The following is a 14,732-nucleotide window of genomic DNA, read 5'->3' as shown; positions in this document are numbered from 1 at the left end:
ACAGGATTCTATTTGCATTTTAACAGAAAACAAAGTCTTAAGTCAAAGGAATGAATCTCTCTCTCTTTTTTTAGACCAAGTCTAGCTCTGTCATTGGAGTGCAATGGTGCGATCTCGGCTCACTGCAACCTCCACCTCCGGGGTTCAAGCCATTCTCGTGCCTCAGCCTCCTGAGTAGCTGGGACTACAGACGTGCGTCACCATGCCCGGCTAATTTTTTGTATTTTTAGTAGAGACTGGGTTTCGCCATGTTGCCCAGGCTGGTCTGAAACTCCTCGCCTCAAGTATCCGCCCATCCCAGCCTCCCAGATTGCTGGGATTACAGGCATGAGCCACTGTGTCCAGCCAGGAATGAATCTCTACCAGAGTGATTCCAAGTCTCACCCACCGATAAAGAATTCTGAGGGCAGAGCCGGGCCACTTTCTCAGGCCTCTGATTTCATACTGTGGTGTTAGTTACTTCTGAGAGGACGACTTGCTGCCAGAGCTCTATTTTTTATGTTAGAGGCTCCTGCTGTCTGCAGACTCTGCTGTCTGGGAAGGGCACAGCATTGGGAGGGAGAGGGAGGTGTGAGTCCCTCCGTGGTCCCGCTGCTTTGTACTTCTCTATCTCATTTCCTTTTCAGCACCACTCTGGGACATCAGTATTCTAGCCCCATTTTATCCTCAGAAAATTGAGGCTCTGAGATGTCATCTTTGTGGCCTGGGTCATATTAAGTGCCAAAGGCATCATTTAAGCCTAAGATGTCCTGGCTCCAAGGTCTCAGCATCTGAAGACAGGCCCCCTCATCCTGCCATCCCTGCTGCGGCTTCACTGTGGGCCCAGGGGACATCTCAGCCCCGAGAAGGGACAGCCGCCCCTCCTGGACCACGGACGCCCCGCAGAACTCCTCTGTGCCCTCTCCTCACCAGACCTTGTTCCTCCCAGTTGCTCCCACAGCCAGGGGGCAGTGAGGGCTGCTCTTCCCCCAACCCCACTGAGGAACCCAGGAAGGTGAACAAGAGAATCAATCCTGGTGGAGGCTGGGGAGGGCCCGAGCCATGAGACCAGCTCCTCCCCCAGGGGATGTTATCAGTGGGTCCAGAGGGCAAAATAGGGAACCTGGTGGAGGGAGGGACAAAGGCCCTGGGCTCTGAATGGCCTTGGCCCCTCTCCACCGCCCCCTGCCCTGCACTCAGGAGGAGGCAGTGGTGGGGCACACAGGGGTGGGGGCGGGTGGGGGGCTGCTGGGTGAGCAGCGCTCACCTGCCCGGATTGAAACCCACAGATGGAGGTGCTGGGAGGAGCTGTGAGGGCTCAGCCCTGTCACCAGGCCTTGCCGGAGCCACTGCTGCCTGGTCTTCCGTGCCTTTACTCCAGACACTCCCCAGCTCACCCCACCTGCTTGTTCTTAAATCTGAAGGAGTTCCTCACCCCTCTACTCCAGGCTGTGTTCAGGGCTTGGGGCTGGCGGAGGCAGGGGCCCAAAATTCCAGTGTGAAGGGCAGAGATGGGCCCGAGGACCCTGGCCTATGTCCAAGCCCTTCCCCTCTCACCAGTCTCTCCCTGGGGAGCCAGTTAGCTAGGAAGGAATGGGGGTACCCCAGGCCCACCCCTAGTTCCTGAGCTCATCTGGGCTGCAGGGCTGGCGCGACAGCAGCGTGGACACAGTCTCCTAGGGATTTCCCAACTCTCCGGCCAGCTTGCTGCATCTGGCCGCCCTGCCTCAGGCCCTGGTCTCCACTGATCAGCAGGTGACCTTTGCCCAGCGCCCTGGGTCCTCAGTGCCCGCTGCCCTGGAGACAATATAAAACAGGTCAGAACCCTCCTGCCTGCCTGCTCTGTTCATCCCTAGAGGCAGCTGCTCCAGGTAATGCCCTCTGGGGAGGGGAAAGAGGAGGGGTGGAGGATGAAGAGGGGCAAGAGGAGCTCCCTGCCCAGCCCAGCCAACAAGCCTGGAGAAACACTTGCTAGAGCTAAGGAAGCCTCGGAGCTGGACGGGTGCCCCCCACCCCTCATCATAACCTGAAGAAAATGGAGGCCCGGGAGGGGTGTCACTTGCCCAAAGCTACATAGGGGGTGGGGCTGCAAGTGGTTCCAAGTGCAGGCTTCCCTGTCATTCTGCAGGCTTAGGGCTGGAGGAAGCCTTAGACAGCCCAGTCCTACCCAGACAGGGAAACTGAGGCCTGGAGAGGGCCAGAAAGCCCCCAAAGTCACACAGCATGTTGGCTGCACTGGACAGAGACCAGTCCAGACCGCAAGTGCCTTGATGTCCAGTCTGGTGGGTTTTCTGTTCCATCCTATCTACCTCCCTTTGGGCCCCTCACCAGTCCCCCTTCTGAGAGCCCGTATTAGCAGGAAGCAGGCCCCTACTCCCTCTGACAGACCCAGCTCAGGTTCCACCTTAGGGGCCATGCCACCTGTCCAGGGAGGGGTCCAGAGGCATGGGGGCCTGGGGTGCCCCTCACAGGACAATTCCTTGCAGGAACAGAGGCGCCATGCAGCCCCGGGTACTCCTTGTTGCTGCCCTCCTGTCACTCCTGGCTTCTGCCGGTAAGCACTTGGTGGGACTGGGCTGGGGGCAGGATGGAGGTGGCTTGGGGATCCCAATCCTAATGGGTGGTCAAGCAGGAGCCCAGGGCTTGCCCAGAGGCCGATCCACCCCACTCAGCCCTGCTCTTTCCTCAGGAGCTTCAGAGGCCGAGGACACCTCCCTTCTCAGCTTCATGCAGGGCTACATGCAGCACGCCACCAAGACCGCCAAGGATGCACTGACCAGCGTCCAGGAGTCCCAGATGGCCCAGCAGGCCAGGTACACCCGCTGGCCTCCCTCCCCATCACCCCTGCCAGCTCCCTCCATTCCCATCCGCCCCTGCCCTGGTGAGATCCCAACAACGGAATGGAGGTGCTCCAGCCTCCCCTGGTCCGGTGCCTCTTTGGCCTCCTCTTTCCTCACAGGGCCTTTGTCAGGCTGCTGTGGGAGAGATGACAGAGTTGAGCCTGCATTCCTCCCGGGTCCCTCCTTTCTCCCCAGAGCAGTTCTAGGGTGGGCCATTTTAGCCCTCATTTCCATTTTCCTTTCCTTTTCTTTCTTTCTTTTTCTTTTCTTTTCTTTTCTTTTTTTTTTTTTTTTTTTATTTGAGATGGAATCTTCCTCTGTCACCCAGGCTGGCGTGCAGTGGTGTGATCTCGGCAATCTCGGCTCACTGCAACCTCTGCCTCCCAGGTTTACCCCATTCTCCTGCCTCAGCCTCCCAAGTAGCTGGGATTACAGGCGCGCCACCACACCCAGCTAATTTTTGTATTTTTCTCAGAGACGGGGTTTCACCATGTTGGACAGGCTGGTCTTGAACTCCTGACCTCAGGTGATCTGCCTACCTCGGCCTCCCAAATTGCTGGGATTACAAGCATGAGCCACTGCGCCTGACCCCATTTTCCTTTTCTGAAGGTCTGGCTAGAGCAGTGGTCCTCAACCTTTTTGGCACCAGGGACCAGTTTTGTGGTAGACGGTTTTTCCATGGGTCAGCGGGGATGGCTTGGGGATGAAACTGCTCCACCTCAGATCATCAGGCATTGGATTCTCATAAGGAACCCTCCACCTAGATCCCTGGCGTTCGCAGTTCACAATAGGTTTCACACTCCTGTAAGAATCTAATGCCGCCTAATCTGACAGAAGGCGGGGCTCAGGCGGTATTCCTCTGTCACCCATCACTCACTTTGTGCTGTGCAGCCCGGCTCCTAACAGGCCATGGACCAGTACCCATCTGTGACTTGGGGGCTGGGGACCCCTGGGCTAGGGGTTTGCCTTGGGAGGCCCCACCTGGCCCAATTCTAGCCTGGGTATGAGAGCGCTTCTGCTTTGTTCCAAGACCTGGGGCCAGTGTGAGCAGAAGTGTGTCCTTCCTCTCCCATCCTGCCCCTGCCCATCGGTCCTCTCCTCTCCCTACTCCCTTCCCCACCTCACCCTGACTGGCACTGGCTGGTATAGCAGAGGTTGTTTATAAACATTCTTAATCCTCAGAACCGGCTTTGGGGTAGGTGTTATTTTCCCACTTTGTAGATGAGAAAATTGAGGCTCAGAGTGATTAGGTGACCTGCCCCAGATCACACAACTACTCAGTCCTCCAGTGACTTTCCAAGTGAGAGGTTGCCTCCCTCTGTCCTACCGTGCTCAGAACCAGGATGTCCAACTCCAGGGGACACTGTTTGCACAGAAAACAATGACAGTCTTGACCTTTCACATCTCCCCACCCTGTCACTCTGTGCCTCAGGCCCAGGGGCAAAAACATCTGAGGTGACCTGGAGACGGCAGGGTTCGACTTGTGCTGGGGTTCCTGCAAGGGCATCTCTTCTCCCAGGGCGGCGGCTGTGGGGGATTCCTGCCTGAGGTCTCAGGGCTGTTGTCCAGTGAAGTTGAGAGGGTGGCGGGGAGAGCCAGTGGGGACATGCGCGTGGGTCCCATAGTTGCCTCCAGAGGAGTTCTCATACCCTGCTCTGTTGCTTCTCCTTACTGATTTAGAGGCTGGGTGACCGATGGCTTCAGTTCCCTGAAGGACTACTGGAGCACCGTTAAGGACAAGTTCTCTGAGTTCTGGGATTTGAACCCTGAGGCCAGACCAACTGTGGCTGAGGCTGCCTGAGACCTCAACACCCCAAGTCCACCTGCCCGTCCATCCTGCCAGCTCCTTGGGTCCTGCAGCCTCCAGGGCTGCCCCTGTAGGTTGCTTAAAAGGGACAGTATTCTCAGTGCCCTCCTACCACACCTCATGCCTGGCCCCCCTCCAGGCATGCTGTCCTCCCAATAAAGCTGGACAAGAAGCTGCTATGAGTGGGCCATCACAAGTGTGCCATCTGTATCTGGGTATGGGAAAGGGCCGAGGCTGTTCTGTGGGTGGGCACTGGACGGACTACAGGTCAGGCAGGCCTGGGGACCAGCGCTATATCCACCTTCTGGTAGCTGGGCAGTCTCTGGGCCTCAGTTTCTCCATCTCTAAGGTAGGAATCACCCTCCGTACCCTGCCTTCCTTGACAGGTTTGTGCGGAAAGTCAAACCGGACAATAAGCTTGCTGATACTTTGATAAACTGTTCGGTGCTGCACAACATGACCTGAGTGTGTGCTGTATGCCAGCCACTATGCCTGGTACTTAAGTCATCATCAGAGTTGAGACTGTGTGTGTTCACTTAAAACCGTGGAGCTGACCTCCCCTATCTAGGCCACCTGGCCCTCTTAGGCACAGGTGAGGGGAGGAGGCCGGATGGGCTAGAGGTTGGAGTAAGATGCAACGAGGCGCTAGTCTTAGCTCCACCCCTTGGTATCAGCCTCAGTTTCTTACATGTAAAGTGGATACAACCATATCCCCTCCACCGTAGGTCTGCCATGAGATTGAAATGAGAGAGCGTTCGAACCGTTTGGCACAGCACCTGCATGTAAAGATGCCTGATCAATGTTGTCATCATTACAGTTGAGCTGACTGGGCCCTTGGGACCCGGACTGGAGTGCGGGGGTCGGTGTCCTGGGATCCAAAAAGGAGCACAAGATCTCCCCAACAGAGGCTGCTTCCTTTGCGTCCCCACCACCCGAAAGATGTTAGGTCAGGGAGCCCGAGAGCTGCAGATGGCTTGAGTAGGGCTCCACTCTTCAGATGAAAAAACTGTGGCCCAGAGAGGAAAAGGCACTTGGCCAGCATCACAGAGCCAGCACGTGGCAGGGCCAGACCTTGAGCCCAGGTCAGCTGCGTGTATTCTGCTCAGTTGGTGCAGAAAACAGTTTTGTCACTCCTGTGTCAGGTGTTAGGGACTCCTTTACAGATCTCAGTGTCATCGGTGTATCCAGCCCCACCTGGAGACTGCTTTCTTCTGGAAATTCCCCAGGGCTTCTCTCTGGGCCGAGATCTCAGCAGCCGTATCTGGAAAATGTTCCCACCCAGACCTGGCTGGATGACTGCTGTTGTAGCTCTGGAAGGTTAGGAACTAAAAAGCCCACTCCTTTACCCAGGGGGTAGTTAAGATACACTGGAGATGGGGACATGGATATGGGCAGATTATCCAGGGGCCTGCATGAGGGGGCGAAAGGCCCTGCAGAGAGAGGATAGGGAAGGCTCTGCAAGCGCGCTGCCCAGATCTGTGAAGCCACGTGCATGCACGCGGGGACATTCAGACATGAGTGCAAGGAGGGACTGTGACCAGGGAGGTCATGTGACAATACACAGGCATACCTGCACACCCATGTGAACTTGGAACTTGAGTGCCAGGCCACACACTTTTTTTTTTTTTTTTTAAGCTGGAGTCTTGCTCTGTTGCCCAGGCTGGAGTGTGGTGGCATGATTTCGGCTGTGACCTCTGCCTCCCGGGTTCAAGCAATTCTCCTGCCTCAGCCTCCCTAGTAGCTGGGATTACGGGTGCAAGCCACCATGCCCAGCTGATTTTTTGTATTTTTAGTAGAGACAGGGTTTCACTATATTGGCCAGGCTGGTCTCAAACTCCTGGCCTCAAGTGATATGCCCGCCTCAGTGCTGGGATTACACGCTTGAGCCACCGTGCCTGACCCGCACACTCTTTTTAATAATCATGGATGGCCAGGGGTGCAGGGTCTAAAAAGCACTGTCTAGCCCATCCTGCTGTTCACTGGGCAAGCGACATCACATCTCCAGGCTTCAGCGTCCTCATCCATGCTGTGCCTCTGATGGCAATCTAGCCAGGATGGGAGGAAGGAAGGATGCAGTGAGATCACAGATATGAGAGCATCTCGGAAATAAAAATGTACCCGCAAGAGGTGGTGGTGATTTTTCTGACCCAGGCCAGCTTCTGCCAGGGCTAGCGGAAAGAGGGGGTGGCACAGCATGGAGCCGCAGCCAGTGGAGGGCTGGCTTCCACTGCCGTGCCTGAGGAAGCGGCGGCTGTTTCTGGGTGGGATGGGAGTAGTGGGAGGGGGATACTGGCCTTGTGAGAAGAAAAGTGTTTGTTTGAGAGGTTTTTGAATTAATAAAGGAGGAGGCGCTCAAACTCCCAGCACCTCACTTGCACCCGGGGGCCAAACCCCAATCCCAGTGACTCCCTGAGGCCGCCCCGCCCCGCCCCGCTGACAGCGACTGGGCTGGAGAAGGCTCTGTACCGAACACCTCTGGGGACGGGGAACCCACTGCTCCCAGCTAAAGCAGCCCTGTTTCCTGTCCTGCCCCAGACAGGGCTGCAGGCCTTGTCTGAGTCCCTTTCAGGGCAGCTGGCCTTGGATTGTCTGTGGCTTTGCCTAGTCCGCTGTGACTTCCTTTCTACTTGAGCCTTGGTAAGGCAGACTCTACTCCCTCAATCGTAAGCAGCCAGGCGTCCAGCAGGTCCTCCAACGTCGATCTTGGCCCTAAGACGCCCAGTCTGGGCATGGAGTTGTTGAACTCCAGCTGGAAGTCCCTGCTCCAGGGCCAAAGGCCCCATCTGGGCTCCCCCGATGTCCCCGCACCCCCCTCTATTCTCCCAAAAGAAAGAAGCGGCTTCCCACTTCGGAAACGTTTATTCTGAGCACCGGGAAGGGGGGCGGCGGCGGGCGCCTCACTGGGTGCTGAGCTTCTTAGTGTACTCCTCGAGAGCGCTCAGGAAGCTGACCTTGAAGCTCTCCAGCACGGGCAGCAGGCCCTGGCGGAGGTCCTCGAGCGCGGGCTTGGCCTTCTCGCTGAGCGTGCTCAGATGCTCGCTGGCCTTGGCGTGGTACTCGGCCAGGCGGGCGCCGCCGTTCTCCTTGAGCGCCTCAAGGCGCTCGGCCAGGCGCTGGCGCAGCTCGTCGCTGTAGGGGGCCAGATGAGTGCGCAGCGCGTCCACGTGGGCGCGCGCGCGGTCGCGCAGCTCCTCGCCCAGCGGGCGCAGTTTCTCCTGCAGCTCATGCAGCTTCTGGCGCGTGCCCTCGTGGAGCTCCGCGCGCAGCGGCTCCACCTTCTGGCGGTAGAGCTCCACCTCCTCCTGCCACTTCTTCTGGAACTCGTCCAGGTAGGGCTGCACCTTGGCTTTCACCTCCTCCAGATCCTTGCTCATCTCCTGCCTCAGGCCCTCTGTTTCCTTTTCCAGGTTATCCCAGAACTCCTGGGTCACCGGGCCGAGCTGTTCGCGCAGCTTGCTGACGGTGGAGGTCACGCTGTCCCAGTTGTCCAGGAGCTTTAGGCTGGAGGGTGAGACAGAAGGGTTGAGGGCTGGCCTCCCAGTGCCCCAGCCTACCGGGGTGAGCCCTGGGCAACACCTGTCCGCGGAGGTCCAGTGGCCTAGCGTTTCCAGTACAGGCTCAACCAACACCCCTGCCCCGCCAGGCCATGCCCCTTTGTGCAGCTGGACCCAGGCACAGAGAGGAGCTAAGAAGGAGACAGCTGGGACTGGTGCCCAGTTATGTTGGTCTCCAAAGTGGGCCCTTGAAGGACCTCGCTTCCATGCCTGCAGCACATTCCCCTCTCCGAAGACAGCCCACACTCTTGTTGGGCAGGAGCAGAGGAGGTGGTGAAGAAGGGAAAGGGGTGTGCTACACTTGTAGGCACAATGTAGCACTGTGATCACGGATCGGGCAGCCCTGGTCTGTCCTTTGCAAGGGGGCATGGGCTGTGACCCTGAATGGGGATCCCATTCCAGTTTCTCCATCCAGACCATCTGTGGGACCCAGCTCATCAGATAGTAGGCGAGGACTCGGCCAGTCTGGCTTCAACATCTTCCCACAGGCCTCTGCCCCCTGCCCCTGCCCTCAACCCCAGGTTGGGTCCTTACTTTAGCTGTTTTCCCAAGGCGGAGCCTTCAAACTGGGACACATATTCTTTGCCGCTGTCTTTGAGTGCTTCCACGTACACAGTGACCAGGTCCTTCACTCGATCCCAGGGGGTCTGTGGGGGTTCATCTTGCTGCCAGAAATGCCGAGCCTGGCTCCCTGAGGGTGGGAGGGGAGACCCAGATGAGGCCAGCTGTGGGCTGAGATCTGAGCCGAAAGGCCAAGCTTGGAGGTGGGGGAGAGGGGCCTGCCTTTGCCCAGGAGGGTGGGCCACAGGGGTTTGGGGAGAAGCCCCCCGATGGTTGGCTCCCTAGGCTGGGGGACACCTACCCGTCAGGAAGAGCACGGCCAAGGTCAGCACCGTAGCTTTCATCCTGAAGGGCCGTGGGGGACCTGGAGGAGAAGAAGGGCCTGGCTGAGTGGGGGGCCTCTAGCATGCAGAAGCCCCGTGCTCCCCCACTCATTGCAGCAAGGTGAGGAGAAGGGGCACAGAGTGGGAAAAGACCTCAGGTACCCAGAGGCCCGGCCTGGAGGAGGGCCGGAACCTCGAGCTGGGGAGCCAGAGTCACCCGGAGCAGGGAGCAGGACTCACCTCCTTCTCGCAGTCTCTAAGCAGCCAGCTCTTGCAGGGCCTATTTATGTCTCCAGCCAGGGGCTGGGCTGGGAGGCAGATAAGCCCAGCCCTGGCCCTATTGCTGCTCACTGGTCCTGGCAATGTGGAACTTAAGAGTTCAAGGATCAGCTCTGTCCTTGGGGCTGGGCAAATAGAGTGGGCAAACAGCAAGTTGCGGGGGCTGCAGGATAGGGGTCAAGGGTTCAGTGGGGGTGGGAGGGGAGTGTCTGCAGGCTTGCAGGTCCCTGGGGTGGGGTCGGGGTTCCCTGCACTCATCCCTTCCCCTCCATGGGAGTGTGTGGGCGGTTGCCATTGTCCATTGTGTTGGCAGAGGAGGAGGGGGCAGAGGGGAGGGACGCTGGGACTCCTCCACCCAGGAGACCTCCTCCCCCACCATCCTGCATTCCAGGGAGACTACTTCACTCCCCTTCCCCTTCCCCCCATCCTGTCCTCCCACCAGTGCGCTGCTTTAGTCCCTAGCAGGTCCTCCAGGCCTCTCTCCAAGCCTCCCAAACTGGTAAACCTGGGGAGAGGGGAGAGTGCTCCGTGGCTCCCAGACTGAGGTTTCGGAGACCTCTTGCATTTCAAAACACTCTTGAGACCAATTCGTAGCTGCCAACTTTTAATTCTGTCATGTAAAGATATTGTAAAGACCATCACTTCAAAAAGGAAAGACTTTAACAAGAAAAGGGCATAATCTCAGAATTACATTACAGAATTGAAGGCCCTTAGATTGAAGACGTCTCCCTTTGCATTGTTCACACTTACATTTGATCACGCACAGGTGAGACTGGATCTCAGCCCTTGGGAAGCCCTGGTGTGGGGAGAAGAGCCTCGGGTAAGGAAGTGGCAGGAGACCTACTTTCTCATTTCACTTGGCCTCCATCTTGCTGGAGGAAGATTGTGGGCAAGTTATGTAATCTCTCTGAGCCTCGGTTTTTTATCTGCAAAATGGGGCAAGAATGGTCAGGGTTTTTGGAGGCCCCTGAGAAAGCCTGTGAATGTAAAGTGCAGTGTGTCCGTTCGTGTTTGCAGCACCATCCTGTCAGGTTTCTCCTGGAAGGCCCAGACCTCCCCCAGCAGGTTACTGACAGGACCTGCGTCCTAGAGCCCGTGATGCAGGCTGAGAAGAACTGTGAGATCACTCCAGCCTCTTCCCACGCCACCATCTCACAGATGAAGAGACTGAAGAGCACGGAGGGACTTTGCCCAAAGGCTCTCATCTCTCAGGGAGTTACAAGCAAGGCTGGACCTAGAACCCAGTCTCTGGACTTAGGATGCAGGGCAGAAATGTACCCTGTACCATCACCCCAGGAAACTCCCTAACACTACAAATCAGCCTGATGTCTCTGTTTACCAGATCAGGGAGTGGTCAGCCTCATGCCTTTCACTTCAGAGAAGATTCTGGAGCCAGAAAACCTTAGATTTGAATCCCAGCTCTGCCACTTATTAGCTGTGTGACCCTGGATGAGTTATGATGCGTCACCTCCCCACACATCAGTTTCTGATTGAAGATAATGATAGAACATGCCATCGCCCAGAGTTACAGCAGGGGTTACTGTGTGGCAAGCAGAATAATGCTCCCCAAAGATGTCCACATACTCATCCCTGGAACCTGCGGCTTTGCTACCTTCCATGGCAAAAAAAAAGATTTTGCCAGTGTGATTAAGGACCTGGAGATGGGGTGGCTGGCCTGGGTTCTCCTGGTAGGCCCACTGTCATCACAGGGGTCCTTAGTTATACAAGATGGGGGCAGTGGCCTCAGAGTCAGAGAAGGAGATGTGAGGATGGCAGCGGAGGTCAGACTCATGTGACTGCTGGAAGGGGGCCACGAGCTGAGGGACATGGGCAGCCCTTCCCTAGAAGCTGGAGAAGCAAAGGATTTTTCCCTGTAGCCTCCAGAAGGAGCACAGCTCTGCTGGCACCATGATTTTAGCCCAGTGTGACCCATTTTGGACTTCTGTCCTCCCTAACTGTAAGATAATAAATTTGTATCGTTTTAAGCATGAAATTTGAACATATATGCAAACGTGTTAGAAAGGTACCTCGCACTTAGTAGACAGTAACTATTCTGTTTTCTAGAATCCCGGTTTCTGGTATTGTATTCCCTATTCCCACTACACTTGCTCTATCAGACCTGAGATCTCAGCTTCCGCAGCAGGCATGAAGGCAGCAATCCCACATTTCTCTGCTTGACCTTAACTTGCAGTTGCTGAGATATGGGTCTTTTCCAGGACTGAAGTGGCCCCAGATGTCTGTGGGACTGTGTAGACAGGGAGGTGGCCTTGGTGAGCCGTCAGCCTGGACTACCTACTTGGCCATCCCAGCTGTCTGTAGCTTTAGAAAGTGGGAAGGTGGCTGGTCCGCTGCTGGGACAGCTCACAGGGGTCTTGGGCCAAGAGGGCATCTTTTCTTTTAGGGGGTAGAGATTGTCCCAGTCAGCACATGGGAGAACCTCAAAAGCTTCCTGGTTGGACTCCAAGATACTTGCCAGTGTTTCACCCTTCTCTTTGGTTTGTTACTAAAAGGATTGTTATGGCTAAACCTAGTATTTAACATTTGCACAGTTCTTTAGTGGCCAAAGCACTTTCACAACTTAGAATGTCCCTGTAAGGCTGGAGGCCAGATTTTACCCTTGTGATTTTTGCCTGTGGGAAAACTGCAGCTCAGAGCTGCCCTGCATCCTTCAGCTGTTAACTATGTAGCCACTGGCAGGGGTGGGAATCGGGAGGCCTGGCTTCTAGTTTGTCGAGGGTGGCCTTGCACCCTTGCGGAGCCTGCAGCCTTTGCAGTCTGATCAGGGACTTCTCAGTTTCCTGGCTCGGGGACTGCAAGGACTTTCCAGGATACGGGGTGCTGTTGAACAGCATCTTACCAAGCAGGCAGTTTCCTTTTTTAAATGTACTTATCCACCAGGGTGGCTACTCCATTTTATTGCAAGGTGTTTGGCTTAAACTCGTCCAAGGCCCTTTTACTAATATTTTGGAAAGGAAGGAAGTCTTTCTGGACAGAGCTGATGGAAAAACTCAGGACAACAACAGCAAACTGGGTTGACGACACACTCAGACTCAGGGTCCAGCCAGGCATTGTTCAAGGCGCTCAGTGGCCATGGGCTGGACTGTTTAGTGGCTGCAGGGCCCACAAAGCAGGCCTCTGTTTCCACCCACTTCTCTCCCTCGTCTTGGGAGTCTCCAGAGCAACTGCTCCTGAATAGGGTTACCAGGTCCTGGCCCTGGATGCCCTGACATGTGTGGAAGTGTTGGCAGCGACTGCAGGAGTGGATTTTGCACAGAAAGATTAGCAACTCCTTTCACAATTTATGTCCCAGCATACTGGTCCATCTGTATCGGGAGGACTCTGTCCCCTGCTAGGTCTGGCACCTATTTGCTCAGTGAATGGCACTGGCACGCTAAAGGGAGGGTCACCAGCCTGGTCATAGGGAGGAGTGGGTCCTGGGAGGGGAGGCAGTCTCATACCAGCCCCTGCTCAGAACATTTCTTCTGGGAACATGTGGTGTCAGCCAGAATGAGAGTTAGGGAGGGGAGGTGCCGACTGAGCAGGGGAGACAGGACCCCCACCCCCAGTATTTCCTATTTGGCAATTTTGCTGCAGCCCCAAGTTAGACCCGTGGGTGGGGCACTGCAGCCAACTATGCAAGATTCTCTCCTGCCCTCCTGCTTGGAAAAAGACTAAGGCCAGGACGGAGCTCATCTTTGATCACAGGAGGGAGGCACAGTAGCCCTCTGAATTCTGGATCTTTGCAGTTGGTGTGGGGTGGGGGCTGGCACAAAGTCAGAAAGAAAATCGTGCTCTACATGGTTTTCTGTCAGCACGGCTCCTGTTTTCTGGAGCTGAGCTCTCCAGTCTGTATCCAGGAGCCAGTGCCCTGCTTCCTCCAAAAGCTCACCCTACCTCTGGTCCAAAGGCACCCTGGCTGATTTTAGGAGGGAGTGGCACCTATTACAACAGGTGCTACAATTTGCTGGAAGGGATCTGGGTATTATCACTGTTTGGTTCTGGAGACTCACCTAGTCCCCCATGAGAGCATACACAGACTCAGGAGTTTTAGAAGACCCTTCTTGAGAAGGCTGTTTTCTTCTCTAATCTAAATGGCCCTACAGCAACTTTCTTGTAGTCTTTCTCTTTCCAGGAATGCAGTGGTGCGATCATGGCTCACTGCAGCCTCAAACTCCTGGGCTCACATGATCCTTCAGCCTCAGCCTCCTGAGCAGCTGGGACTACAGGCATGTGCCACTAAGCCTGGTTAAGTTTATTTTTTATAGAGGTGAGGTCTTGCTATGTTGCCCAGGCTGGACTCGAACTCCTGGGCTTACGTAATTCTCCTGCCTCAATCTCCTGAGCAGCTGGGGTTACAGGCGCATGACACCATGCCCAGTTTGGAAGGCTTTCTAAATTCCCACCTCTCATTCTTCCTTCTGTGAACTCAGATGGTGTTTCCAGCTTCAGTAAGCTTTCTTCATAGAAGACTTCAACCACCTGTCTCTTAGCCATGCCTGGAAACTTGCTGGAAACTCTATCCTACCCTTGGAAGTTCAGGTATGGATCAAGGAGAAAACTATAGGAAAATCCCACCCCTGCCCTGCCTTTGTTTTTTTGAGATGGAGTATCCTGCTGTCACCCAGGCTGGAGTGTAGTGGTACAATCTTGGCTTGCTGCAGCAACCTCTGCCTCCTGGGTTCAAGCCATTCTTCTGCCTCGGCATCCCGAGTAGCTGGGACTACAGGCGCCCGCCACTACACCCGGCTAATTTTTGTATTTTTAGTAAAGACGGGATTTCGCTACATTGGCCAGGCTGGTCTCGAACTCCTGACCTCAGGTGATCCACCCGCCTCGGCCTCCAAAAGTGCTGGATTTACAGGCGTGAGCCACGCCCGGCCCCTCCCTTTCTTTCCAAATACTTATTTGGCTGTCCTTTCATTCGGCCAATGGAGGTCACATCATGAAGGGTCCAGCCTGTGTCCACTCCTTGAGGATCCTTCCCTATACTCTTCAAAAGTGCCCTTTCAAGGAAGCTGTTTTCCACCTGGCCCAGCAAATTCAAATGCTCCCTTCTGATGGGGCAGAGTCTGAGCTGGGTGCCCAGGGACACAGTGTGAAGCAGAGTTCAGGCTTCTAGAGAATGTGAGTTTCATAAGGGTGAGATGAGATCATGAATCACTCAAAGCCCCACCCTAAGCCTGGGAGACCTCTCCAGCCTCCACTGCTCCAGCTCCCACTTACCTGAGGCTTCTCCTAACTAGACTCCGAACCACAGGCAAATAATCTATCAGCCTAAGAACACAATCAGGCTTCTATCTACACAACCTCCTACTGTCCAACTAAGTAACCAAGCTGTAAGTAAGTGCCTCATAAAAGGACAAAAGGAAGGACAAAAGGTCTTAGCAAC

General features: G+C 55.5%; 2 protein-coding genes across 3 annotated transcripts; one reads left to right on the top strand and one right to left on the bottom strand.

Moving 5' to 3' along the window:
- Window positions 1-1,788: 1,788 nt before the first annotated feature.
- APOC3 (apolipoprotein C3) lies at window positions 1,789-4,808 on the top strand. 2 transcript variants are annotated; one of them, XM_010371704.2, is made up of 4 exons: window positions 1,789-1,850; window positions 2,466-2,533; window positions 2,669-2,792; window positions 4,500-4,808. In XM_010371704.2, exons 2-4 carry the CDS (start codon window positions 2,479-2,481, stop codon window positions 4,618-4,620), a joined length of 300 nt encoding a protein of 99 aa, XP_010370006.1. In that variant the 5' UTR covers window positions 1,789-1,850; window positions 2,466-2,478; the 3' UTR covers window positions 4,621-4,808. The 2 variants fall into 2 exon arrangements, with proteins under 2 accessions (XP_010370006.1, XP_030773076.1); XM_030917216.1 differs by lacking the exon at window positions 1,789-1,850 and adding an exon at window positions 2,234-2,261.
- Window positions 4,809-7,466: 2,658 nt separating this feature from the next.
- APOA1 (apolipoprotein A1) lies at window positions 7,467-9,649 on the bottom strand. The gene is made up of 4 exons (XM_010371697.2): window positions 9,305-9,649; window positions 9,043-9,105; window positions 8,715-8,871; window positions 7,467-8,127 (listed from the first exon to the last, which is right to left on the bottom strand). Exons 2-4 carry the CDS (start codon window positions 9,083-9,085, stop codon window positions 7,524-7,526), a joined length of 804 nt encoding a protein of 267 aa, XP_010369999.1. The 5' UTR covers window positions 9,086-9,105; window positions 9,305-9,649; the 3' UTR covers window positions 7,467-7,523.
- Window positions 9,650-14,732: the final 5,083 nt, after the last annotated feature.

The sequence above is a fragment of the Rhinopithecus roxellana genome, chromosome 15 (genome assembly GCF_007565055.1).
Source record: "Rhinopithecus roxellana isolate Shanxi Qingling chromosome 15, ASM756505v1, whole genome shotgun sequence".
NCBI classification, from domain to species: Eukaryota; Metazoa; Chordata; class Mammalia; order Primates; family Cercopithecidae; genus Rhinopithecus; species Rhinopithecus roxellana.
The sequence above is the reverse complement of the archived record's forward strand: the minus strand, read 5'-3'. Positions and strand labels throughout refer to the sequence as shown.